Source organism: Sorex fumeus, unplaced genomic scaffold (genome assembly GCF_029834395.1).
Source record: "Sorex fumeus unplaced genomic scaffold, SorFum_2.1 ptg000061l, whole genome shotgun sequence".
Lineage (NCBI taxonomy): Eukaryota > Metazoa > Chordata > Mammalia > Eulipotyphla > Soricidae > Sorex > Sorex fumeus.
In genome coordinates, this window is record NW_026606118.1 from 35,978,404 (window position 1) to 36,006,275 (window position 27,872).

At 40.6% G+C, this 27,872-nt stretch overlaps 1 protein-coding gene across 5 annotated transcripts in view; it reads right to left on the reverse strand.

The window, feature by feature from the left end:
- L3MBTL3 (L3MBTL histone methyl-lysine binding protein 3) overlaps positions 1–27,573 on the reverse strand; it is a 128,285-nt gene extending 100,712 nt beyond the window's left edge. Inside the window, exons 1-3 of one of the 5 annotated variants that reach the window (XM_056126160.1) lie at positions 27,471–27,529; positions 23,272–23,341; positions 1,690–1,806 (exon numbers count right to left, since the gene is read on the reverse strand). In XM_056126160.1, the coding sequence (XP_055982135.1) occupies positions 1,690–1,791 (102 nt within the window). In that variant the 5' untranslated portion in view covers positions 1,792–1,806; positions 23,272–23,341; positions 27,471–27,529. Of the gene's footprint in view, positions 1–1,689; positions 1,807–23,271; positions 23,881–26,528; positions 26,663–26,839; positions 27,001–27,470 lie in introns of those variants that run through there. The other 4 variants (XM_056126161.1, XM_056126159.1, XM_056126162.1 and 1 more) reach the window with 4 other exon arrangements.
- Positions 27,574–27,872: the final 299 nt, after the last annotated feature.

The following is a 27,872-nucleotide window of genomic DNA, read 5'->3' on the forward strand; positions in this document are numbered from 1 at the left end:
CAAACCAAGTAATGAATAGGGAAAGGTTCAAGCACCTGAGTGACCTAGTGCAAACACAAAGTCTAAAGGGCCTTAGACAGGTTCAAGGTCCCAGAGATAGGATCAGAGAAAATGTAATTGACTACTGAAGGGTGGGGGTGGTTGATTTCCCAGATGCCTGCTTGCACAAGCCCATTTCATGGGGCAGATCTGATCCTAGAGTAGGTTCAGAGGGTCAAGTGGAAATAGGTCAGCATGAGTACATAAAAGGGGTAGACAAGAGCCCTGCTTTCTCGGTTTTTGTTGTTTTTTCTTTTATTTTTATTTTGTTTTGGTTTGGGGGGAGGGGGGCATATCCAATGGTGCTCAGAGCTTAACTCCTGGCTCTGCACTCAGAGATTGCTCCTAGCCGGCTCAGGGACAATACAGATTGCTAGGGATCAAACCCAGGTCAGTCGCAAGCAGGGTTAAGTGCCCTTCCCACTGTACTATTGGTGTAGCCCCAGACCACTGGTTTCTGAAGAGTTCTCATCCATACACGCACAATCATTTACAAGAAAGACGAGCTTCTGAACAAATGAATACATTTTAAAGCCAACAACAAATTAGCAGTATAAATCAGTTCAGAATATTGAAGAGTCTAGCTCAAAATTCAGTTCTGTTTTGATTTGTTTGCAGGGCAGGGGAATTTCAATCCAAGGTCTCCTGCAGGCAAGGCATGCACTTAACCACCGAGCACAACCCCAACTCCTAAGTCAGTATTTTAACATTATCCAGTTTGGTTTAGTTTTGTTTTTTGGGTGGGTGCAGAGGGGGATGCTCCTAAGAGTTGTGTTCAGGGGATACAGGGACCTGAGAATGTCACCCTAGCAGTGTTGGGGTACTCCAAGGCCACACTCAGCAATTCCTCGGGGCCTCCTGGGTCACAATGACTGCTCAGGAAGCCTCTAGAGCTACAGTGGGACATGACTGGAAGGCATGTGGCTGTAGCACTCTAGCACTGTCCTCCCGTTGTTCATCGATTTGCTCGAGCGGGTCCAGTAATGCCTCCATTGTGAGACCTATTACTGTGTTTGGCATAAAGAATATGTCACAGGGAGCTTGCCAGGCTTTGCCGTGCGGGCAAGATACTTTCAGTAGCTCTCCTGGCTCTCTGAGAGGGATGGAGGAATCGAACCTTGGTCGGCCGAGTTGGCCGCAGGCAAGGCAAATGCTCTACCACTGTGCTATAAATCCTGTAACATGTTTTTGGCATTTATCTACTTTTTTATAGTCTGAAGAGAAAAAAAAAGGATATCTATTCAGCTTTTAAATGTAAAACTAGGGCACAGGGAGGAGAGCAATTCCATGAACTTATAAAATTTATTATTACAAAATGAAAGCTAATGCTTCTAATTTTCTTATTCATACATTTATTGGCCAATATGAACACAGTCAATACCAAGATGATTCTCTTTGAAGCCATAAATCAGTTTCTGCAAAAACGACACATATGGCAGGAATATTCCTTAGTCTGTTACCCCAGTGTGAAAGACTTCTGTCAACCCATCAGCATTTCAAAGTGTCTTGAGAATTCTCAGTACAGGTGTAAGCATCAGGTAAAATATTTATATTTATATGTTTTAGATTATATTTAAGGTTTCTAATTCATGTATTCATATCTATCCCAAAATATGTGCATATGCAATTTATGTGATAAAGATAACTTACCTTTAAGTCACTTCCTGGCAATGTACCAACTCCATCTTTCCAGTCCATAACACTGAACACATCAAACTCTTGGCCACTTGCGCTAGATGCAGATTCAGTCATGATTTGATTTTTAATCTGGAAAAGAAATAAACATATATAACATTAAGTATTATACATACAAACTCAGGTTTTTTTTTTTTTTGGTCATACCCCATGGTACTCAGGGCTGACTCCTGGCTCTGCACTTAGGGCTCACTCCTGGAGAGCTCAGGGGAACATAGGAAGGTGCTGGCCTGTATCAAACCCAGGCTGGCTGTGTGCAAAACAAATGCCCTAACCACTGCACTATCACTCAGTAGTAACAGCAGGTTCATTTTCTCCATAAGTACGTATTTTCTTGATCCCAAATTCCATATCCACAGATTTAGAGACAACTACTTAAAATATCATTGACATATTTTTCTAGTTCAATCCATGGAGTAAAAGTAGTCATAAGACTTCTAAGTTAAACAGAAAGTATCTCTGAAACTGCTCTTCTTAAATAGATAAAGAATTTAGTATTCCATAGCACGAGTACTTTAAAAGAAAATCATGATGCCATATGGATAGAATTTCTTGCTGAGTCTGTTTTCCTGGTCTAAGTTACTTGAAAAGTAGTAAATATGGACAAGGGATAGAATATAAAATGTAAATAAACACAAAAGGCCACTTACATCATAAAAAAGAACAAGAAGATTTAGTCCATTATAGATTGTCATCTATGCTAAATATGTCAAATAAACTGGTTCTATCAGAACAAATGCATTATGACTGATTCTTCAGTAAACTGATTTAATTCCATTGAAATATCTGCCAGTTTGGTGTTCTGGGAAATAGTAAAACAATAGCAAAATATACAGCAAACACCAATAATAAGGCTATGCTAACACAAGCAATTTAGTAAACTAAACTGATATCTTTTTTTTTATTACAAAGAAAACTTCTTTCATAATCATATAATTGGTGGTGATGATGTTACCATTATTCTGAAACTGCTGTCTATAGACTTAGTTAAAAAAAACAATATTTATGTTAATATAGATAAGGAATGAAAAGAGTATGGTTCAAAGTTTAAGTGGAGTATCAGAATGAATTCATGCTGTATTTTATCTTTTAAAAAATATTCCCCCTAGCCATGGCCACTGACAAAATTTAGAAAACAGCCACCAACCAACAATAATGGAAAACCTAGACTCTGGTCTCTAGAGGCAACTTCTCTGATGTTTTCCTAGAGAACGTGATAATACCTGTTCACTCAGAGGAAAAGTAAAAGATGAGCCTGAGAAATCTTGTCAAACAAAAAGCAAAGAAACTACCAAAGACACAACCAACCTAAAGAGGCTCTGCTGACCAATGTTAGGCTACTAGTTGCAATGAACTGAAACAAATCAAAAGTAAGCTTAAATTCATGCATTCATACTGCCTTTCAAAACCAACCAACCAAAAATACCTCACTCTTCACCTCTTGAGGATTCAAGGAAATCATCTTACTACCCTGCGTAGGTTGAATATCACTAGCAGAAGGAAGTGTTTCCCCCTTGAAAGAATCCTTCCCAATGAAGAAGCAATGATAACCCAAAACATTAGTATTTACAATCCTCATTAAATGAGTATAACAGTGTATTATATTGCAGATAAATACAGAAATTAGGCAAAAAAAATGAACCAAAAGAGATATAAATTGGAAAAGAAGGTCAAATCCTTATTTTCATATGACACAATAATACTATGATGATCCTAAAGATTCCATTAAAAATCTCTTAAGTCACAGCAGGTTGGGCATTTGCCTTGCAAGCTCCTGACCTGGGTTCAATTCCCAGCATCCCATATGGTCCCCCGAGTATTGCCAGGAGTAATTCCTGAGTGCATGAGCCAGGAGTAACCCCCGAGCCTCGCTGGGTGTGAACCAAAAAGCAAAAAACTCTTATGATTAATAAACCAGTGAAGTCACAGGATATTAAACAAAATAAAAAGTGTTCCACTTCTATATATGATTAGCGAACTTTAAGAGGACTAGCTAAAAAAGACTAAAAGTGTTTCCAAAAACATCAAATACCTAGGAGTCAACATAAGAAGAAATATAATAGATATACACCTTAGAAACTATAAATTGATTCCACCACCACTGCCATGTAAGCTCATCTATGGGCCCTGCTCCAGAGACTCAAGATTAAATCTCGAAAGAGATCAAATAGCCACAAAAATTTTATAGATACAGTTCCCTAGCTAAAACCTTCAGGGTGACCTCAGGAGGGGAACAGGCTAACTGAAGCCATGGAAGAGTTGCAACCAAGCATACAGTCAGACTCCACCGCCTCACAACTGAGCAACATAAAGATGCCAAACTGTCAAAAATTTCAGGTACACCGGGTTTTGGGGGCTGAAAATTCCAGACCTTCTCAGAGTAGGTGTGGGCAATCTCCCGTCAATATTCCATACTTCTAGAAGCCCTGGAAGCCACCCCCACTGTCATGTAAGCTCACTACCCAGTTAGAGATTCTGGATTTTCTGGAGCTCCAAACTCTAAAATACTAACAGCCCAATAGGAGCACACCAGACTCAATGGGAAGGTGACATAGAATCCAACTAAGCTCAGTTAACAAAAACATTAACACAGAAGGCTCAACTAGCAGCAACAGGTTAGTAAACTCTCACACAAGGACTTAATGTTTCCATGGTGAGGTAAAACAATTTTCACAAATTTTCTTTTACTAGGGCCAGAGCGATAGCAAGCGGGTAGGGTGTTTGCCTTGCACGCAGCTGACCCGGGTTCGATCCCTGGTATCCCATATTTCCATATGGTCCCCCAAGCACTGCCAGGAGTAATTCCTGAGTGCAAAGCCAGGAGTAACCCCTGAGCATGGCTGGGTGTGACCCCCCCCAAAAAAAGAAACAGAAAACTTTCTTTTACTAAAGTATATTTTTTTAAATTCCATTAGATATTTAGTGGTAACAAGCAAAATAAAATAATTAATTTTTCTCCTATGGAGGCAGGCTTGAAGGGTGGTTGGGAAAATGAGGACAATGGTGGATGGAAGGTCAAAGTGGTGGTGAGATTGGCGGTTGAGTAACAAATACCTGTAACAAATAGCATCGTGAACAGCTTTGTAAATCACAGACTTTAAACAAAGTAAAAAAGAAACTATAACTTACTCATAAAAAAATGGAAAACAACAATAAGACATGCAAAAAATTTCATATTCATAACTGTTAAGTCCAACATTGTCAAATATCAATATTTGCAACCTTTAACAAATGGTCATGGCAGGTAAGCAAGAAAAATAAAGAAATAAGAAAAGAGTAGCTATTTGCTTCTGATATGATAATGGAAACTAAATGTAATCCTACTACATGATCACCCTACCGATAGAATTATACAGATTCACTGCAATCTCCAACAAAATTCCAATGACAGTCTTAAAAATTAAAAATATCACAAATAAAAGTTGTATGGAATCATAAAATAACTCTAACAACTAAAGTCATTCGAAGAAAAAAGAAGTTGTAAGGTATTGAATTTCCCTACTTTAAATCATGTTACAAAACTATAGTAATCAAAACATAATGGTAGTAGAATAGAGACTGATTATCTGATCAACTGATTTAAATTGAGAGTCTAGAGACAAACTGTCAGGTCAACAGGCTGCTAGTCAATCACAAGGGAGCTGGGTGCATAAAAGAAAAGTTTATTTAATAAATGGTGTTGAGAAAATTTGATTCCCACATGACAAATAAAAAAAATTGACCCATATTGCACACCATTCACAAAAGTTCATTCAAGGTGAATCAAAGACCTTAACATCAAGGCAGAATTAATAAAATATACTGAGGAATGTCAGCAAATACTCCAGGAACTAGACATCAAATGCATTTTTGAAGATAAAATTCTATTGGCAATAAACAAATGGGACTGCGTCAAATTAAAATCATTTTCTATGGAAAAAGAAACTCAAATCAAAGAAGACATCCTATGGAATGGAAGATATATGCACACAATATAACAGAGAAAGGAGAGTTTCAAGTATATAATACACACACACACACACACACACACACACACACGATGTATATATAAAATTCTCCTAAAGAGCAATAATAAAGTAACCAACAATCCATTTAAAAAATGTGAAGAGGAGGTAAACTGACACTTCTGAAAGGGAGGAGCCAGAGAATAGTACAGTGTGTAGGGCATTTGCCTTACATATGGCTACTTGGGTTCAAACCTCAGCATCACATACAGTCACCTGAGCCTGCCAAGAGTGATCCCTGAGCTCCAAGCCATGAAATAAACCTCCTGATACTTATGTCGACTATTCTTGGGTGTTAGTCTCCTATTTTGTTACTTTTTGTTCCCCTAATGAATGCAATCTTTCTATGTCTGTCCTCTGCCGCACACGCTAGGGGAAAAGGCAGCTCAGATAGAAAAGGGAGCACCAAATAAAGGGTGTTGGAAAGATCCGCCCAGGATGGGAGATGCATGCTGAAAGTAGATTATAGACCGAACATGATTGCCACTCAATTCCTCGCAAACCACAGCACCCAAAAGGAGAGAGAGAACAAAAGGAAATGCCCTGCCACAGAGGCAGGGTGGGATGGGGGGGATTGGGGGGATGGGAGGGATACTGGGATTAGTGGTGGTGGAGAAAGGGCGCTGGTGGAGAGATGGGTACTAGATCATTGTATAACTGAAACCCAAGCATAAAAATTTGTAAGTCTACAACTGCACCTCATGGTGTTTCACTAATAAAAATTTTTTTAAAAAATAAAATAAAATAAAATAAAACAAAATAAAATTCAAAGTAAAAAAAAAAAAAAGAGTGATCCCTGAGTGCAGAGCAAGGAGTAAGCCTGAGCATCATCAGGTGTGGCCCAAGAACAAATAAACAAGAGATATACAGATGGTCATGCTTATATGAAAAAGTTTTTATCACAATATCATAAAAATTCAGATCTAAATGAATCATATCACACCAGTGAAATGACAGGTATCAAAAAGACTAAAAAGAAACCACCAGAGTTGATGGGAAAGGGGTGAAAAGAAACTGCTATTCACTGCTAGTAAATTTTATCTGGTTTATCCCCTATGGAAAATGATCCTTTAAAATAAAAAGCTTTACAGTCTTTCTATATAATTCTGTATACAATTTGTCAGGAATTAAGTCTCATATTTAACATATATTTTTAGTTTATTCTTTAATTGCACCTTCCTCCAGGAAAGGGTTCAAAGCTTCAATTTTTACATATTAGTTCGCTTACTTGTTTCTTATAAATATGTATGTTTTATTATTCCTCTAAAGAAAAATGATTTTCAGAAAGCTTTAATAATTCACCCAGGACTACACGGGTGGCACTGACAAGATTTGGAGCCAGATCAGTCTGATTTTAGCCTGGGAAATGTTCCTCAACCATTCTGTTTTTCCTCAAGAGTTTTATCTAAGAACTTAAGTTAAACTCACTTTTCCATGCATTATGCCTTAGAACACAGCAAATTCAAAACCAGTTTACTAGGGTCAGAGTTACCACTTTATGTAATATTGTATACATAAATGTATAAATGTGTTCTTTTAATAAAAAAATGATTAATAAAATGTTACTAAGCTACATATATAACACAATCTGCAGTCTTTTCCTGTCTTAAAACCATAAATACAGGAAAATTCTATCCTGTATTGTTAGGTATGAAATAGAAATGAGATAGAAATGAGAAGTAGTAGAAAGTAAGAAGACACTAAAAGTTAACACTATATAAAGCTTGTAACAAATTTCCAGTGTTTAAAAAATACTTAGAATATTTTTGACTACACAAAATACTGGTAAAGCTATAGTTACGTATGTACATGTATGCATGTAGAAACTGAATGATATACTGCCAATAAGCCTAAAATTTATAAAAACTTATTCCATTTCCATTGTTCCATCAGTCCACTTCCATTTTGAGATTTATGTATGTGCAGTGTGAAATATGAAAACACAAAAATATTTATCATTTTATCTTTCCCATTATCTAATACTGAAGCTACTAGCTACTTTCACTATTACAAGAAGTCTAAAAGACTGGGTGTTTTTTTCCACCAACTCTCAATTAAGAACAACAGTCAACAACTGATATTATTTTAACAAAACCATTTATATGATACCATAAGTCTTCCTGCCTTATTTTTGTCCTCCACAAATCTTGTATACAAATATACAAAATTTTTCCACTTCAACAAACTAAGAATCAAGCATGTTTTAGTAATTAGAAATGCATCTTGTTTTGGTTCCTTCAGTTATCACCTGGAAATATTCCTTAACTCTACTCATAAATTGCATTTCACGCATGATAAAAACCAGGTAGTTCATAGAGTTATTCACAAGTCACAAATAGCACTTTTTATTCTTTAGAAAAATTCCATCTCAAACATCAAACTAAAGATGCTAAAATATCTTGAGGAAATATCTACTTAAAAATTATCTATACTGAAAATGATCAGTCCTAAAAATACATAAATAAAAGAGATTTAAAAAAGATGAAATGAACCACAGGATAGACCCTCTATGCTATCAGTTAAAAACTATTTTCTTTCTAATCTCTCCCAATGGTCTCCAGCCACTGCTGATATACAAAGGGAAACTTGTGGTTCAGATATCCAGCAAATGCACCAATGCAGCATTTTATTTCTACTAACAATGATGTCATAACTAACAACAGCTCAAGTCAATAATATAATGCCCAATGTATGCTGACCAATGTCTACTGTGGATATTTCATCATGGAATTGACCACATTCCTGAAGATAAGAGCCTCTTACTCTGGCATCAGTACAAAATGTATTATACTCCCAATACTCTTCTTTAGTGAAACTGTTACTTTGGCTTTTACTTTCAATAGTCTATCTCTAAACCTCCAAGAAAAAGGGCAGGAGAAAAGAATAAAGATCATATAACACAGTCCTCAAAATTACCTACTGTCTCTTTCCTGCATCACCACTGCTTACCTCCAAATCAAAGCTAGGCAACATGACTCTCCCTTGCCATTTTATACCTATAGAATGGACCTCCTCTCATGTAAATAAAACCCTATGGAAGCTCCAATCTACCAGTTAACATTAATGATAGAATTGGTAAATTATACTGGAATCCAAAATTTATGTGTGAGAATATGGTTTAGCAGAAGACCTCATACAATGATTGTGCATAATAAATCCAAAGAATTTTTTTGAAGGTTGTCATGAATTGATTCTCTAATTTCAGACTTAAATAGTTTCATTATGTATAGAAGAAAATAATATGAAATGTTAAAAGACTGAAAGTCTGTTTCTAATATGAGAAATGACCAAATAGTACATCAATATAGGACAATTATATATCCATAAAGTGGGATATAAGATCTTTCAAAGTTCTTTAGATTCTGTTAAGAGTTCCAATATATCTCCACTACTATAATTTTATACAAAGTATAAATATTGTGCATAAACATTACACATTCATCATATACAGCATTATATGCAATTTCTTCTCTTGTTTTATTCAAATTGTAACAATTTTATGCTGTTTCTAAAACCAATATAAAAATATATATATTTACATGTTTAAATATGTATTCAAATAATTGTATAACATATAACAAATATATATATACATATATAGATGTGTCTGCAATAATTTGTCAGAAACTGACAACACTTTCAAGTAAAAACTACAGTTTCCAGAAACACAGTGTGAATCAGAGGAAAATTTTTTTTCTTTACACTCCTTTGTACCTGTAGGATTATTTAAATATAGTTTTAAAGAAAAATTAACATGTTTTAAAATTTTATATCTATTTAAAATTGTCTGTTATTAAAGTGTTTGTCTTCCCATAAAAATACCTTGCTACTGTTGAAAACAACTTAAGCTATAGACTCAGACACCCAAAGCTTACTTGGGTCATTTAACTAGTAGGGATTTAACTACATACACAAATGAATGAGGTCTTGCAGATGAATGAGAAGCAGAAAGGTAGGGTTCAGGGTCATGTCCCCACAGCCTACATACTAGAAATACATAAGCAGTCCCCTGCATTTGCACACTATTTATATTTTCTACCATCCTTGAGTGACATCTGAAGTTTCCATGACATTTAACAATTTGTCATTTTGTAGAGATATGATTCTGAATCACAAGTGCTATGAAGTGAGGGACCGGTACACACTGCCTGGCCTGAACAAGGTATTCTCTGAGTCATAGTGCATAGGGTTATGGCCACTGTAACTAAAGAGACTTTTTTTAAAAATTGCTTTTGATTTTTGTTAAGAAATGAGACAAGCAAAATTAAATGGTAGTTGATTATAGCACTCTGTTGATGACAGAATGAGGGGAATATGGAAATGTTTGTGAAAGGGATTGCTCCTAGCCACAAAATAGAAGTTTCAGATATATTAAAGACTGAAATGTCAAATGCAATGATGACTCAGACACATTGTGTGAACAAAACTACCAAATGCTCCAAAAGGAAATAAGTAGAAACGATGTGTGAATTTGTTTCAATAAGTGCTCCAGACAGTACAAAAATTGCTCATCAAGTGAGATAAGTAGTTCGGGTCTAGAGAGATCATTTACATTTTTCAGTTATACTTTAGTAATTTGAAGGAAGGAATTATGTGCTACAATATTTCAAGTTGAGAATTCGCAATAATCTTGGGATACCACTCTCACAAATGTCAAGAATGTACTGTAACTTTCTTTTGACTGGAGAGAAAGATTCGTGTGTCCTTCATAATCTTTCCTATCTGCCATGAGTGGATCAAATGGTAGGGCAGAGTGAGCCAGAGATGACTTCTCGGGCCTGAGTTCTGCAGCAGATTCAAGGTGAAGAGCCGGCCAGGGACTGAGATAAAGAAAAGCCATCATTCCCCTGAACAAGAATGAACCAATCTCAGAGGCTCAAGCACAAAGTGAAAAGCAGACCTTGCCAGAACAAAAGTCTCAATCTACAAATAAGGTTAGAATTTTTAAAATACTAAGAGGAACGAGGGATGTTGATTAGTAGCAGAATCACCAGCCTTCCACGTGTTAAGACTATGCTGGGTTCAATTCCCAGACCCAGACAAAAATAAATTGACCACTTAAATGAAAATTACTTTAAAAACAAAAACAAGGATAGTCTGGTTATTCATACTCAAATCATCGTTTTCAAAACATAAAGGAATGGCAAGGTAATGCCCATTAGGAAAGATCTTAATAGCTTTAGTTTTCTTTTTTCTTCCACACTAGTATTTTATATCAGAGGCAACAGAGTATTTTTTGTTGGTGATACCTGTAAAAGCAGGTTAGACATTATCTCCAATGCAGCATCTGAGAATCAAATTAAAATTCTGTCAGACCACAGGACTAAGAAAACAGTACCTGTTTTCATGTAAGACTCACAAGTGTGGGGATGGAGAGAAAACATAACGGGTAAGGTGCTTGCCAGGTTTGGTTCCCTGAGCACCATAGGAGTGAATTGTGAGCACAAAGCTAGCAGTAAGCCTTGTGTGGCCCAATCCTACTTCTCCCCAAAAGACACCCATTTCAGAGGACAACATATCTTTTGTAAAGAGTAAGTCAGGAACATAAAGCCTAAAATCATCATGTTTCCAAGCAAAAATGACAATAAAAAATAGTAACAGTAGTGAGGAAAGCCAACCTCCATTGTGGGAATCTTACATCTTGTTGTTGGACTACCCCTTTATGCTATTCATACTGTCTACTGAGGCTGCCTTTGGATTTACACCAAGGAAATCACCATCACTAACCAAATACTGTATTTGGCACATTATGACAGCATTCCTAAATCTTAAGTGTTGTGTTTTAGTTAATATTATCTAAAAGGCCTCTCCTCACTGCTAGACACTTTATTAACATGACATAGAATCTGCTTTGACCCTCCCTTTCTCTGTATTCCTTGTCATCCAAAGGAGCAGGTCAATTACTTCAGGAATCATACTCAAAACTTATCTCCTAAGAGGTGCTCAGAAGGCCCTTGGCCTCCTCCTAGCAATTCCTGACTCTTAAGGTCAAGCAGATCAATGCAAGTGCCCAATGATGCAGTGCTGCTTAGGCTCTGCAGTGGCTGGGGATTACCAGGATTACCCCTGCAGTGCTCAGGGGCTTCCCTGGTTGTACCTGACAACGCTTGGGGCACCATATGGTGCCTGGGATCAAACTCAAGTCAGAAACATGCTTAGTATGCTCCTAAGCCACTGTATTCTCTCCCTCTCAGCCCTCCAAGTGTATCTTACACTTATGAGTTCATTCTTCTATCCCTCACCCTTCCCTTAACTAGTCTTTTGCTCCCCTTTTCACTCTCCAAAGTTTGATGATTTCCTACTGTGTGACTTAGGACCAATTAATCTCTTATAGTCTCAATTTCTTTATCTTGAAAATGTGGTCAATAGCTTCCATTACTGAGCAATGGTGAAGTTTAAGTCACGTTGTGTCTTAGCACTGTACCTGTCACACAGTTTAAAAAAAATCAACATTTTATTCTAATTTGCATGCTAATTTAACATTAGCAATAACAGTAACTGTTAACAAAAAATTTAAAAATCATTGAACTTTATAAATGTTGGCTCAAGGACTTTAAAAGTTGCAGGGCTTTTTTTCCCCCTTTCATTTTTAAATTTTGGGATGGGGAGGTGGGCCATACCCAAATGCGTTCCAGGATCTATGCTCAAAAGTGACCCGGGTGTTTGGGCGACCATTTTATTTTACCTCAACAGTGTCACTGAGGTAAACCACATGCAAAACTATATAACAAAAAGCAAGATCGTGGCAAAAAAAAAATCGATATTTTATTGCTAATAATTATACCAAAACTTTTTATTTTTTAAATAGCTCCAGATAATTGCATCTAGCTTTTTTAAGAGAATGATTACCTTTGAAGTATGGAAAAATGCCTGCCCAGTGGGGAGCAGGTGGATACGAACCTGAAGACCACACTCTCTTCCTACCACCACACTGATCTGATACCACACCGTATGTCAAATTAGACAAGACTTTTAAGGCATTTAGGACCAGAGAAAAAAAGGCAGGGGCAACATTACTCAAAGGCTGGCTCCTTAAAATTGATCTTTAGGAGACCACTCAAGTTTTAAGTTCAAGTTTCAGGACAAACAGTTTTAGGTGAAAGAGAGTCACCACCCTAAGGCTTGAGAGCCACAAGCCAGCATCAGGGCAGTGAATTGTGAAGGGAGTTGGAAGCCCGAGCTTCCCATCATCGCTTGGCCTCATGATTATCATCACAGGACACCAAGTCCTACAGAACCTTCCTTTGGAAAGTGCAGAGCTATGGAAAATAAATTCAGGAAAAAACACGAGTGCATGTAGTGATTTATAGCATGGAAAATTTTCATCTTTAGACTCGAGTCAATTACTACGATGCTTCCTTCTGACCTAATTCTCAGCATGCACCTATATGTTTGAGTTTGCGTGTCTAGTGGTGGCAACATGTCCTTGAGATGGATGATTCTCTAAATCCAGTCCAGAGAAAGAAATAGTGAAAAAAAGATGTGCGCCCCACCAACCCCTGTCCTAAACTATACCTGCTTTTTCTTTTTTTCACCCCATACTTTAATTTATTTTTTATTAAATCAGCATGACATACACAGTTACAACGTTGTTCACGATTAAGTTTTGGTCATATAATATCTCAACACCTGTCCTTTAACCAGTATACATTTCCTACCACTAATGATAATGTCCAGAGTTTTCCTCCTTCCACTCCCACCTTCAGCCCCAAGTCTGCCTCTAGAGAAAGCAGAGCCCCAGTTGGCCTCCTCTCTCTCTCTCTCTCTCTCTCTGTCTCTCTCTCTGTGTCTCTCTCTGTCTATCTCTCTGTCTCTCTCTCCCCTCCCCCCTCCACCATGCTTTGGGCTTTATGGTTTGTGATACACGACTGAAAGATAATCATCTATATCCCTTTACCTACTTTCACCACTGGGCAGTTAGGATAAAGAAGGGGCCAACATGATAATGATAGTTGGAAATGATCACTCTACCTGTTTCTTGTTTTTTTAACATACTCTCTGATAACTTCCTTTTTACTTTCACAACATCAGACAGGTACACAGTCTGTATGGGAAAAAATTTGCCTGCCCACAAATATCTTGTGTGGTTTAATGACAGCACACATTCTGAGAAATTCATGAGGCAGTTTCTTCATTATACAACGTAAGAGTTAAATGAACTTATACAATTTAGTATGACCTATTACACACCTAGGATTTATAGTGTAGCTTATTGAGAACTCATTGTATATTAGGTCTGCTGTTGACTAAAGCATCATTATGTGGCACATGACAATAAAAGGACACATGGGTAATGAGACAGACATTAAGTCTAATCACAGGAATACAGACATTTTTAAGGTAGGCATTTTTCATTCATTCTTTGTCATTTTAAGGGAATGACACCAACCAGCCAATTTGACCCTTGCAACTGGCAATGTCTTACAGAAAGGAAAACTGAGAAACAGACTTAATTTCCAAAGGCAGTGCCCACCATCCTAAATCCAATGCGTTAGTCAACAATCTAACTCTGGTGAAAAGCAAAAGTTTTGGAATATGAGCATCTGCATTTGGATCCAGGCTTCACAATTTCCTAGAGATATAATCCTGGACTGCATATCTCACTTTGAGCCTTAGTTCCTTCCTCTGAAAAGTAGAACAGAAATACCTACTTCATGGAAAGTGAAAACTGTTTTAATTGTGCATGCCAGAGTTTTTTTATATACGGGGACTTGCGACAGCTCTTCTGAAGACTAGAAAGCAGGCTGCTCTCCACCGTCCACTTTCCCTCAGTTATCTGAAGTTACCAGGGCAAAAGCAGAATAAGTGTGCAACACATTGTGACCATAAGGTCCTATTTTATTACTAAAGATGGTGGGGGGAATTGGGGGGCTTGAAAACAATGATGAGACCCCAAGATCCCCTGCACAAGTGTAATTTAAAAATCAAAGAAAGTGGTCAATAACTATTTCCAAACTCTTCACTGTCACTGTCACTGTCCTCCCGTTGTTTATTGATTTGCTCGAATGGGCCCAGTAAGTAACATCTCCATTGTGACACTTACTGGAGCGATAGCATAGCAGGTAGGGCGTTTGCCTTGCACGTGGCCAACCTGGCCAACCCAGGTTCAATTCCTCCACCCCTCTCTGCGAGCCCGGCAAGCTACCAAGAGTATCTCGCCCGCACGGCAAAGCCTGGCAAGCCACCCGTGATATATTCAATATGGCAAACACAGTAACAAGTGTCACAAGTATCTAAACTCTTAAAAAAAAAAAAGCAAAACAAGCATACAGCCAGAAAGGTAAGGAGGACATGGTCTCTGAGTAACTGTTGAAGACTAAGTCATGGTAGGTTTACTATGACATTTTTGCTGAATGGGCATAAAAGCTTCCTGACATAACTATGGTCCCAGAAACTACTTCAAAACAAACTAGTACAGACTCCAGTAGAAAGCACCATGAAACTGTAGCAAGTGGCCAGTAGAATAAAGAAAAATGACAGCTACGAATCTTCCCTCCCAGAAAAAAAAATGGGGGGAGGTGGCCACTTGAGTAACTACACTGAGTCTCTCTTGTAAGAGTGTTGGAAAATAGGGAAGGAAATGAGATTCAAGAAGAGGAGCTAGGCAAACAGAATCTAGACCCTGGTCCTGATACTTATTATTACACTATCACAATAATCTCCATATAGGAGGTTTAGAGAAAGAGACTGTATTTCTTTATCCCTTTTAAATATCCATAATAGATATCAACATGAGTTATCAAATGAACAAGTGAAAGAGAAAGGAAGTATTCAACAGACTTGTTTCTGCAAGGAAGCACTAGACAAAGATCCTCATGTGTCCAGTATACCTTATTCTCCAGTGAAAATTCTAGCAACAAATCTACTAAGCATTTCTTTACCTCTTTGGCAGCAGCGTAACATTGCCACTCCAAGAAACTCTCCTTATTTAAGTGTCAGCGCAGAACACATCAAAAGAAGTTAAATTCAAACCTCTTAAATAGGTTTATTCAGTAAGGATAAGAGAAAAATCTAAACTCACACTTGAAGCATCTCTCAACACATATTGCTACAAAGAAAATTTTCCCTTTCAAACCAAGCATGACAGATACCAGCTTTGATATTCTACTCACCCTGCCTGATAAGAACTCTGAATCGTACACATACTACAATTGAGATGGGCTGTGGAAAGATGTGAAATTTTGCCCCAAAGGCCCAAGTTCATAGATTTAAGTCAAGCAAAATGAGATCATCTTAACATGAGACTGTAATCATAGTACCACTGAGATTTCTGTTTACACCTATCCTGTAAGATTAGAAAACCAAGTGGCAAATAACCCATGCTTCTTTAGATATGAAATCGGTTATTAGAAAAGTCTCTACTCATATTTTCTCAAAAACTGTCCCCCTTCATCCACTCTCATATTTTAATTAGAAATAAATCTAGTTTAGTTCTAGCTATCTGTAATGGAGCAATGGCCTATCTAATTTTCTACCTTTTCTGTCATGGAGATTACATGCAAAGGGCGAGTCACCAAAGTCAACCTTTACAAAATCTCAACTTCCTGCCTGTTCCTCTGACTCTTAAAAAGAATGAATTATTCGAGAATCTGTGGCTTAACCTACTTACTTCCTCTAAAGGAGGAACAGAAAATGAAAAATGCCTTTGTAGAAAAAAAAAATACATACGTAAAAAATGAAATCACTAACAGACGTTAACAGGCCTATGGCATATTTAATATACTCTCGTCAAATGCTTTTATTTAAACGAAAGCTTTCATTTCTATGTATAGACTAGAAACATCTTAATTTGAGGCAAAAAATATTCTTAAAAGAGCTATTGTATTCTCAACATACTACATAAGGAGAGTAATAGAAATTTTACACCCATTAGTGGGATTCCAAGGGCATAAAAATTATAAGAACCTTTCTGACACAGATATTTCTATGCTTATGCAAAATATGCATGAACTTAAATTTAAAAAGAAAACTAAAAGTAGTATCTTGTTCTTTTTTATTTCACTTCATAATTTTTATCTAAAAGTAGTATCCTCTTTTTTTATTCTGCTTCATATTTTTATAGAACACAGAGCTAAAATGAAAAGATTTAGAGTTCTCTTTTGTGCATAATAAATTAGATTTGACCAGATTTTTATTTCTCCCACAGAAGTCATGTCTTCAAGCTTATCTTGATAACCATTTGTAGCTAACCTCCTTATCAACAGACTGAACAGTTATGCCCCATATCCACCAAATCAGACCACAAACCAATGGTGTAAATTATTTAGATAATTTAACAACTGGCCCAGATTGACCACTTAGGAATTTTGATTCACAGGTCAGGTTCATCTAATGGATATTTTAAAAAACAAGCAACTGATTTCGGTGTCTAAACAATTCCACTCAAATTGTTCTAATAAATGAGCTAGTTTAATTCCACAGACTTACGAATATCAGAAAGCTATGGTGCAGTCTTGGAAAGTATGTAAGAGGTACTTAACTACTTAACAGAGCTTTAACAAAGAAAAAAATAAGGGCTGTGGAGATAGGACAGCGCATGCCCCCCACCATGCATCAAGGGCTCCAAACACCACTAACCCAGCGCAGAGTCACTGGGAGGAGGGTACCCCGGCATGCAATGCTATTCTCCGCTATTAGTCCATGTTCTGCTTTGTTGGGCTGGAGCGATAGCACAGCGGTAGGGCGTTTGCCTTACAAGCGGCCAACATGGCCTACCCGAGTTCGATTCCTCCGCCCCTCCCCTCTCGGAGAGCCTGGCAAGCTACCGAGAGTATTCGATATGCCAGACACAGTAACAACAAAGTCTCCAATGGAGACGTTACTGGGCCCGCTCGAGCAAATCGACGATCAACGGGAGGGCCTTTACCTTTACCTTTACCTTTACCTGCTTTGTTGGACCAGAACTCATATAATAGAGATAATATAGAACTTCCATTTGAACACAAAAGCATGGAATTAATTAAAAGAGATTGCACTTCATTTTGTAAACCTGGGCACACTGTTTTTTTGCCTAAACAGCCTAACAGCACTGTAACAGGAACTACTACTGAGTGTTATTGTTAAGTATATCTAATCATATTCCATTATTCTTTTTAATTTTGATTCTGGTATTCTAAAATCCCACTGCAGATAACTTTTCTCCACTACTATCTTTATCTTTAATTTTAATTTTCCCCTTCTATAATCCTGGGTTCTGAATAAATTCTATCGTTCAAATTCATTTCCAGAAGTATACATCCCATTCTTTTTTTTTTATGATTGATAGACATTTTTTAAAAAGTAACTGTTGCTTCATCAGGTGTCTTCCTACAAAGAATAAAAACCTTTTATAAATAATTCCCAAACCTAATCTGAGTAATATTTTGTTGAGTCTGTGATCATTTCAAGCTCATAAGATAAGTAAAGGTATATCCTTTTGGATTAACTAGTCTTTTTCCAAATCTTGGTTTAAGAAAAGGAAAAAGGAAAAGTAAAAAGTTTTCCTCTCATTTTTTTTATACTTGTCTAAAACTATTTATCTTTTTAAACCAATATATAAAAGCAAATACACTATTAGAATGTTTTCTTATAAATGGTCTAGGAGTTCACATTTTGAAAAATCAGAAATTTAAAGATGTACAAAAACAATATAAATGAGGATATTTTCCCCTTGATCCACTCCCTTCAAATTGTAAGTTATGAACAGATAAGTTACTAAGAATTTGAGCGCTATTTTGCTCTAAAAGAGAAATAATAATGATCAAAGGTAGTGTGAATTAAATACCTTATTCAGGGACTAGAATATAGTACTTGAGCATACCAAAGACAATGAGCATTTACTTCATTAAATGAATAAATATAAGTCACCTAGCTTTTATGCTTGACATTCAGAAGGCACTCAATACACAATGACAACTAACATTACAATTCAGTGTTTTACAGAGGACATTCTACCTCCCAGTTCTCTATCATAGAAACACATTTTCAGACTCAGTTATAACACCATCAGTTATAACACCAAAGTAAGTTATAACACCAAAGTAAGTTATAACACCATCAGTTATAACACCATCAGTTATAACACCAAAGTAACTACTTCATTTATCTCTAGAATTTCCTCCTGACTGAACCATGGTTTTGTTTCATTAATTACCACTGCTGGTGGTAATTACATCCTAAACTAGATTATGAACACATTATAACCATGGATTGCTCATGGATTGTTCTTTATTTCTTTACAGCCCCAATATATTTATTCATTCAACTCTTTTAAGTGTTAAATATGTAAAACACTCCCCAACAGATTGTAGACAAAACAAATATTCTATAAATATTTGTTGACTAATACAAAATACTGAAAAATAATACAAAGAGCATCTAACTATTCACATAATCATGCATAATTTTCCCAGTGCCATCCAAATAAGTATTCCTTCCTTCTGAGGAAGAAGCTAGGTTCATCAGAAATACTTCAAGATAGCTCAAGTTTGAGTTCCTCCTAAAAATTCCTGTTCCGATTCTTTCCTTCAAACCAGACTCCTAAATAGAAATCTCCTAAAGGTCTAATTTCCTAAAGGTCTTTCCCAATTTGATGTTATTTGGAAAGTGGGAGGAAGAGACAGGATCACACCCAGTGATGCTCAGAAGTCACTCCTGGCAATGGTAAGGGAACTGGATGTAATGCTGGAGATTAACAAACCACGGTTGATTACCTGTAAAGTAAGAGACCTTCCGCCTGGACCATCTCTTGAGCCCCCAATTTGACTTTGTAAATCAAACATATTTATATTTCAAGGTAACCTTTCCCTGGTGTTTTGCTTTTAGTCACTTGCTGCACAGCTACTGCAATCAACATAAACTATTCATAATCTTCTACTATTGGCTCATATCCAGATGGATCAACAAAATAAATAACAAAAAAAAAGATAACCTAAGGGTGTACCATTGAAGAGCAAATCCTCACACTTTAATACATCACATGTATATATACACTTTTATAAACATTAGTTTTAAATACATTATCCCCAAGTTCTTGTGAAGTCTATGTCCCTTGATGCTAACAAGTAGGAACAAGAGTAGAATAGATCACCTGAAAGTCATTTTGTGAATAATTTGTCAAAGGAGGAAAAGATTCATCTCAAACCCATCTTCTTCACTGGATAATATAATTTAAGCTTTTCTTGAAAGTGGGCAGAAAGCATCTTATTCATTTCTGAAAGCTAAGCACTATAAAAGGGATGTAATAAATTGCGCTTTGTGTATACAATTCTATAGGGTGGTCCTGAATCAATTAATCCAGTTACTCTGATTTCCTGCCACACTAACTCCCAAGAGTGCTGGAAGCCCTACTCATTTCTATTGGCATAAACTTCAACTATTCCTATTATTCCTGTTTGCAGAGCTCAGAGTTGGGTCTACTCCTGGTCAATGGTACACAGCATGCTTCAAGGGCAACCACCTTTCTAGGTGTTGTAGTATTAGATGCTGTAAGAGCTCAAGAAACACGGGTTCACTTAGAAACTGTATCGGATCAGGATGGATCGCTCAGCACCCTTGTTTGAGACACCAGTGGTAAACTCGCTGTATACCACAGAGAGAAAGTTCTCTTCTATCTGAATCTACTTTTTAAAAATAATATCATGATTTACAAAAGTCATTCATATTGCAGTTGTTTATCCAATGTTCCAGCAGCAGCTCAATCACCAGTCTGATCTTCCCTCCATCAACATCCCCAATTTGTGACCCATGCCCAAGGGTGGGAAACCATGTTACTTCATATTACTTGTTAAATAAAATGACCAACAATTATCCTCAAAATCAGAGTAATTGTGGTAACTATTACATCTGATGATGGTGTTATAAAGTCACTGTCCAAGGATATAGTTAGCTGGTTGGTGCTAGTTGAGCCCTTTGTGTTACTGTTTTAACTCATTGAGCTTCTCTGCAACTTTCCCACGCCCGAAGCTGTGGGGCTGAAATCATCTGGTGGCTTCTCAATGATGAAGGTCAGTTGTGAAGCTGGGTCATTTCTATGCTGGAAGATGTCGCGTGTGGTGGGAGCGGCTGGGGTGGGGGGAATACCTTTATCTATTTTAAATAGCCCAGCTTTAAGTTTGCATGTCTCAGAAATAAAGTATAATTACTCAGGAACTAAAATAGATATATATTTATTCTTTCCTCACTACTGAGGTCTTTCTTTTTTTAATTCTATATTTTTCATAATTTAGAAGTGATTAAATAACTACAAGAGAGATTTTAATTTTTTTACTATTTTTAGTTCTAAAAATACAACTGGTCAGGGTTTAGTTTGTCAAGTTTGGTACCATCAAACTGAAATGATGACAGATAATACTTGTAATTTTTTTCCTAGGTAATAGAGGGTCTTTAATAGAGGGTCATAATTAGAATAAAGTGGCAAAGGGGTCCAGAACATAGGATGAAAAAAGCCCTATATGGACCACAGCCATTTACAGGACCCATTTTCTGGCCCCTAGGGTTTAAATTCTTACTACCCTAGTTACCTATTTTCTAATCCTCATTTCCCAGAAGACTCAGGCAACTAAAATATTAATTACAGCATATGAATTCCCCTCACACCAATCCGTTTACTTTCACCATCCTACCATTTTCACAAGTATCATTTTAAATCTGAAGTATTTGTTTCACTTACTCCTGGAAATTAAGTGACTAGATTAAGATAAATGTCAATTGCATTCACTACCACATAAAAATATGGTTTTTCCTCTCATGGAATCTCATGAAAAATACAGTACATTTTTCACTTTCAAAACCCTCTCTGTAATTACTGTAATTCAACAACAATATATACACTAGAAACCAATCTAACAATTTTACCTTGGAATTATCACTGGGTATGCCTGAGACAATGCACCTCCTGATATTCCCAAAGCCTGGCAGTGATAAAATGGTAATGTGACTCAAAACATCTGAATAACTCTTAATAGTTCATAAAACTTTACTTTGTTTGATCCTTTTAACAGAAGAAGCAACGTAAGCACTCTTGTACCCACTTTCTATATGGGAAAATCTAGGCTGAGATAGAAAAAGTACCTTAGGCAAGGTGATATATTTAGTGGCTAAATTGTCTTCTGATTCTAACACTTCATCCCTAGCCACAAGTACTTGCCAAATAAAACAAGATAATCAGTCTTCCCTCTGTAGCTCTGTAGATCTAATCACAAACTAACCATTCTAGGAAACATGTTTTACTCTGCCTTGAACTCCAGTTGTCCCCATTTTCCTTTTTTCCCCCCACTTCCCCTCCCACACCTTATCTCTGCTGCATTTTTCACACAGGCCACATCATTTATTCTGAAAATTACATTATTCAAGACCACCCACATTAGACAATAAAAATAAATTCATATTAACCACCATCTTTCTATTAGTAAATATTTCATCTGGAAATCCAGACCACACCTATCGTGGATATATGGTGGTCCAGTGAATATTATTAGTCCTGCTCACAAAAGGTATGGTTAATTACTTTCGTTTTTCACTTAAACAAAACTTAGTAACCCCTTTAACAAAGGAAGAAAATGAAAAGAAGCAGTAAACAAAGGGAAGGATTAATTGGGAAAGTGGGGAGAAGGAAAAACCAACAGGGTATAAATAGTATAATTTAATTGGCACACATTTATTTAAGATGGTCTGCCCCAGAGCTATAGGCCCCTCTGCCTGAGAATGACCGAGTCCTTGAAAGGAGGTCCTGCATTACTGAGACAAATCAACATCTTCTAAATTACCAGAGCTCTTTTTGAACAACAGCTGGATTCCTTAGATATGTTCAAGAGTCGACAAACCTGCAGCAAACACGTAGAACACTCCCCACAACCCTATCAAACATTTGGCATAGGTCAACCTTTAAGCCATAGAAGTTGTTACTTAACTATTTCAGAAACACTCATTGTAAAATTTGCCTCCAATATTTTACTGTTAGGCCATGGAGACACTTAAAGAAATGTTCCAGAAATGTTATCACTGTGTACCTATATAATACATAGTAAGGTACAATTGCTGCTTTGGGTTCCCTACATTATGAATTCCAAAGACTAAAATGATATATTCATATTAGCATAAAATCAGTGCAAGTGAAATGGTAGGAAGAGATCCAATCCAGAGATTATCCAGGTTAATCCCATAACTTTTCCTACCAGTTATAATAACACTTAGCATTAAGACTTTCACGCACAAGTCAGGAGATAGTGCAGCACTTGGGTCTTGGTAGGATTAGATTCCCAGCACCATGTGATCCCTGCTAGCACCTCTGGGCACGGCACTGAAGGCCACCAGGACCATCAGGCACCATAGGTCCCACAATTAGATCCTTAGGCCATAATTCTGAGTCTATGGTCAGGTTGGGGGTGAAAGCCCAGTAAGCACACCTTCTTGGGACACTTGCTCTCCAAGATGAGATTTTTATGCAAACCCATAACATGGCAGTTTCCTACCAAACTCATTTCATACTCTCCTTCCTGGTTCCCAAATACGACTTTTAAAATTTGCAAGGTAAAAGCAATTTGAACAAACCTACCAGCGGTGAAGAAAGAACTTTCTGGTGCTCTTAGGATTTGCCGTCTACCCTCAAAACTTCTCCTGGAGGTCTAGCATTGGTTTAAAAAGAGGAAAGGTAAAAAAATCAAAGCATTGTCATAAAAAGAAATCTTCACATCTATAGTTCACAATTAATAAGTCCGAATTTTGAATCACTGACTGAACAATTTCACACAGTGTCACTCCAAATTTAACTAGTTCTAGATGGGTAAAAATTAATTTGTCACTCAGCTCATCCTCATCATAAATTTCTCCAATAATGTCTCTCTCATAGGAAAAGTGGGGGAGTTTTATAGGGATCAAAGGACTCAACTTCAATTTCTCTAGCTTTCATTTTTAAAATTAATGACAATTTACAGAACAAGCACAGCCAAAAGAACAGATAGTATATACTCAGTTTTTGCCCCTATAGCTAAGCGTTTGAATCACAAACTAGACACAGGTTCAGGAACAGTGTTTCCAGCTAGTGAAACAAACTTACTCTCTGAGAACAAGAGTACAATGTATTCTATGACTATAAAAACTGTAGCACAAACTACTAATCTGGAACTAAATGTATTAGAAAATAAAATAACCTGCTCATAAAATAAGAAAAAGTTCAACCAAAGGTCTTTTCTATTTTTTTCCGTTTTAACACAGACTGCATTTTATATGCTTACTAACACTGAAAATGAAATTATCCGTTGACTACCCACTTAAAGCTGACCAAGAGTACAGGTAAGAACAACAACAATTACAAGAAATGTACGAACTTGAAACAAGTGTTTCTGATCCAGGCAGTGACCAAAGTCAAATCTCATAATAAAAACCAAGTGTTTTTTTTTTCCGTATTAGTAAAGAAGGATGGAAGTCAGGGTTCGGGCCTCAGGACTCCGCCGCCCTGCGATTTACTGAACTTTCTATTTCTGACCAGCATCCATCCAGCCTCTGGCTGCACGCTTAGGTCCTCTAATTACTTCCACGTCTGAAGGGACTGCGTAGCTACAAGTAAAGGCCAAACTTTGCTCTCGGCCTTCCGAACTTAAAGATGCTTTTAACCACTAGAGGTCTCCCCTTGGCCAGTTTTCACGTTCGCTATTTTGCTGCACTTGAAACTTTCCGGAGAAATGCTCTACTCGAGTCAGTGTTTTTCTAAAAACTTGCGCAAAAATCCACGCGACCGAGCTAAGCCAGTACAGAGACTCTAGGGCTCCCCAAACCAATAAAGATAACACAATCGCTCTAGGAAAATCACAATTAAAATTCGTCTCACTCGCCCCGGCCTCTGCACCGCCCCCCCCCCCCCGCACCCCGCAACCACCACACAGACACACACAGACACACACACCCCATAATTCTTATTTCTCATCTGAGTTTCCTTTCCTTTAAACTTAGACCAATTAAAAATCTATTTTGGTTTTCTGTGCACTTTGAATGCTCTCTGATGCATTTTTTTTTCTGGTCGGGGACCCGAGGTGGGAAAAGAACGGGGCAAGGGATGCGGGGGAAGGGCCAAGCTCAGAGCGCCCGAGGAAGTTGCATAAGGAAAGAGACTCCGTTTTTTGCAGTTTTTTTTTCGGGGTGCCCCTTAAAAAAATCGGCGGGGAGGGGGAGGAAAAGGAAGCGAGGGGGGAAGGAAGGGAAGCCGAAACGACTTTTACCTCCTTTTCCCCGTGGAAGGGTGGGGTACGAACCCCAATGTTGCCGACCCCGCGGAGAAGCTTGTCTCCCCCCTCCCCCCTCCCGCGCCCTCCCTTCCCAGCGCAGACGGACAAGACACCCCAAGCCCGGGGATGGCCGGGCGGAGAGGAAACCGCCCGCTTTGAAACTTTCTCTCACGGTGGCGCGGTGGGCCGAGCAGCGGCCAGGACTAGGGAACGCAGGGGTGGGGGTGGAGGTGGGGGGGGGGGTCATCGGGCCTTTATCGCGCCCCCCCCCCGGTCCGCGAAAGGCAATGAAAGTTTTTACCTCCAGCACAAAAGTTGCACCCCCACCCCAACCCGCGCCACCGTGGACCCCCCAGTCCCGCTCCCGTCTCCTCCCGGGCTCCCAAGTTTTCCTCCCTCCACCGCCCCCCACTCCCCACCCCTTCCCCGAACACCAGCTCGCGGGGCGCGCAGCGGATGCCTGGGCTCCTGCGCTTCCCGATCCCCACCCCCGCCGGCCTCTACTTCCCCCCCCACCCTTACCCCCCCCCCCCACACACACACACACATACACACACACCGCTCGGGCCGCGGCGCGAGAACGGCCCGCCGGGCCCAGGACGCGAGTGTGCAAAAGCCATTATTTGCGAACGGCACACGCACGCGGGCGCGAGGCGGGCGGCGGCAGCGGCATCGGCGGCGGCAGCGGCCCCGGCCCCGCCTCGGACCCCCTCGCCGCCTCCCCAATATAAGGGCGGCGTAAACAAGTTGCAGGAAAAGCAACCCCGCGCCTCCTCCACCGCCACCCTTTGCCCGCCGCCCCGGCGCGGCCGCCGCCGCCGCTGCCGCCGCCGCCGCCGCCGCCGCCTCCCGATACACACGCCCGCGCCCGCGCCCGCACCCGGGCCAGCGCGGCGCGGCGCGGCACGGCACGGCGCGGGGCGAACGCTGCTGCCGCCGCCGCTGCCGCTGCCGCCGCCGCCGCCGCCGCCGCCGCGACGGCGCGGGCTCCCGGCCCGGCCCGCGGGCCCGCGCCCTCCCCTCGCGCGGACGGCCGCGGCGGGGCCCGCGCCGCGCCTTCGCTTCCCGAAGCACTTTCCTGCCGCCGGCAGAAAATAAACCCGAGAGGGGTTTATTTTTGTGCAACTTTCCCAAAATGGCGGAAATTGGGAGCTTGATCTATAGGAAATTCTCACACAGTCGGTCGCGCAGCGGGGGAAGGCGGCGGCGGCGGCGGCAGCGGCGGCGGCGGCGGCGGGCGGGGGGGGGGAGGGTGGAAAGCGAACGCAAACTCTCGGCCGCCGAGCCCCGCCGCGGGCCCGTGTGTGTGTGTGTGAGTGTGTGTGTGCGTGTGTGAGTGTGTGTGTGCGTGCGTGTGAGTGTGCGTGTGCGCGGTGGGAGTCGCGGAGGCCTTTCCGCCGCGCGCGCACACACACACACACATACACACACACACACACTCTCGCTGCACACGCCGGCGGGGGGGGGGGGGAGGTTGGGGTGGGGGGGTGGGGAGACGCGCCTGCACATTCAACCAGTCCATTCTCCGCAGCCCCAGAGAGCGGGGAGAAAGTGGCCCGGCCTCTTTTCCCACTGCCTCGGTCTCCCGTACTTGTACTTCTCGCGCGCTCGCAGCCTCGCTCGCTCGCTCGCTCGTTCTCCGGTGCGCGCCCGGCACAAAGGCCACAACGGGCGGAGGGGGCCGCAGGGGCGGCGCGCGGGGCTCGCGCCTCCCGCCGCACCGATCCGCGGCCCCGGCCTCCTTTCCCCCCCCACCACCACCCCACCCGACACCCCCCACCCCCCGCCACGGGGGCCTCCGCCGGCGCCCCCCGCCTCGCCCGCCGCCGCAACTGGCCGCCCCGGGCTGGCGGCGGCTCCGCGGCGGCGGCGGCGGCGGCGGCGCCCACCCCGGGCACGCACCCCGGCGGCGCGGAGCCCGGCCGCCGCCGCTGCCGCCGCCGCGCTCCTCCACCCCGCGCCCGGTGTCATAAAAGCGACCAAAGTGACAAGCTCGGGGGGCGCGGGGGAGGGGGGGCCCACACGCATCCCGCCGCCTGCGCGCCGGCGAGAGCCCGACGCGGCCGCCTCGCCCGGGCTCCCTTCCGCGCGGCCCCCCACACCCTTCCCCGTGTGCGCGCAAAGAGAAAAAAAAAAATACAAGTCTCTCCTCCCCCCATTTTTTCCTTTCTCTTTTCTCGCTCTTTTGTTCCTCTTTCACACTCGCACTCACTACTTGAGCGTGAGATGCCCGGCGACTCCCCCCCGCCTTCCAGCCCCTTCCGAGTCACTTGCCCACTTTTTTTCCCCGGGATTAAGTTTTCTCCTCTTTCCCAGAGGCGCAGCGAAGTGGGGGAGAAAACCCCTTCTGTCCTTTTCCCTCCCCAAGATCTGTTTCACAAGACGAAGGTGCGCTTCCTCCTCTCTCTCTCTCTCCTCTCTCTCTTGAGGTCCCTGAACTTTCATCCTCCCCCAGGAAAATAAATGAATGGCTTCGGCGGGGGGGCAAAGCCGCAGATTCATTAGCGATTAGGGCCGATCGACCGCTTCTTACCCCCAAATTTCTCTCTTTTTTTTTTTCTCCGTCTCACGAGTAGTCCTGACAAATGGTCCAGGGCTGCGGGCGCAGTGCGCATGTGCGCGTGGAGTCAGGCTGGGGAGAGGGGAAACTGCGCTGGTGCCGCCGCCGCCGCCGCCGCCGCCGCCGCCGCCGCCGAGGCTCGCTCGCTCCTCACTGCTGCTGCGCCTTCGCCGCTGGAGAGCAGCGAGGGAGCCGCCGGGCGCAGGCAGCTGCCCGCAGATACTGTTTCAGGTGCATCTTTTCAGTATCCAGCTCACGGGCTCCGAACCGGCCTCGGGAACCGTCACAAAGCAATATGAAAGACGGCCGAGCTTCTAGATTTCTTTGTCTATTTTGCACTTTACTTTTTTTTTTTTTTTTTTTTTTTTTTTGGGC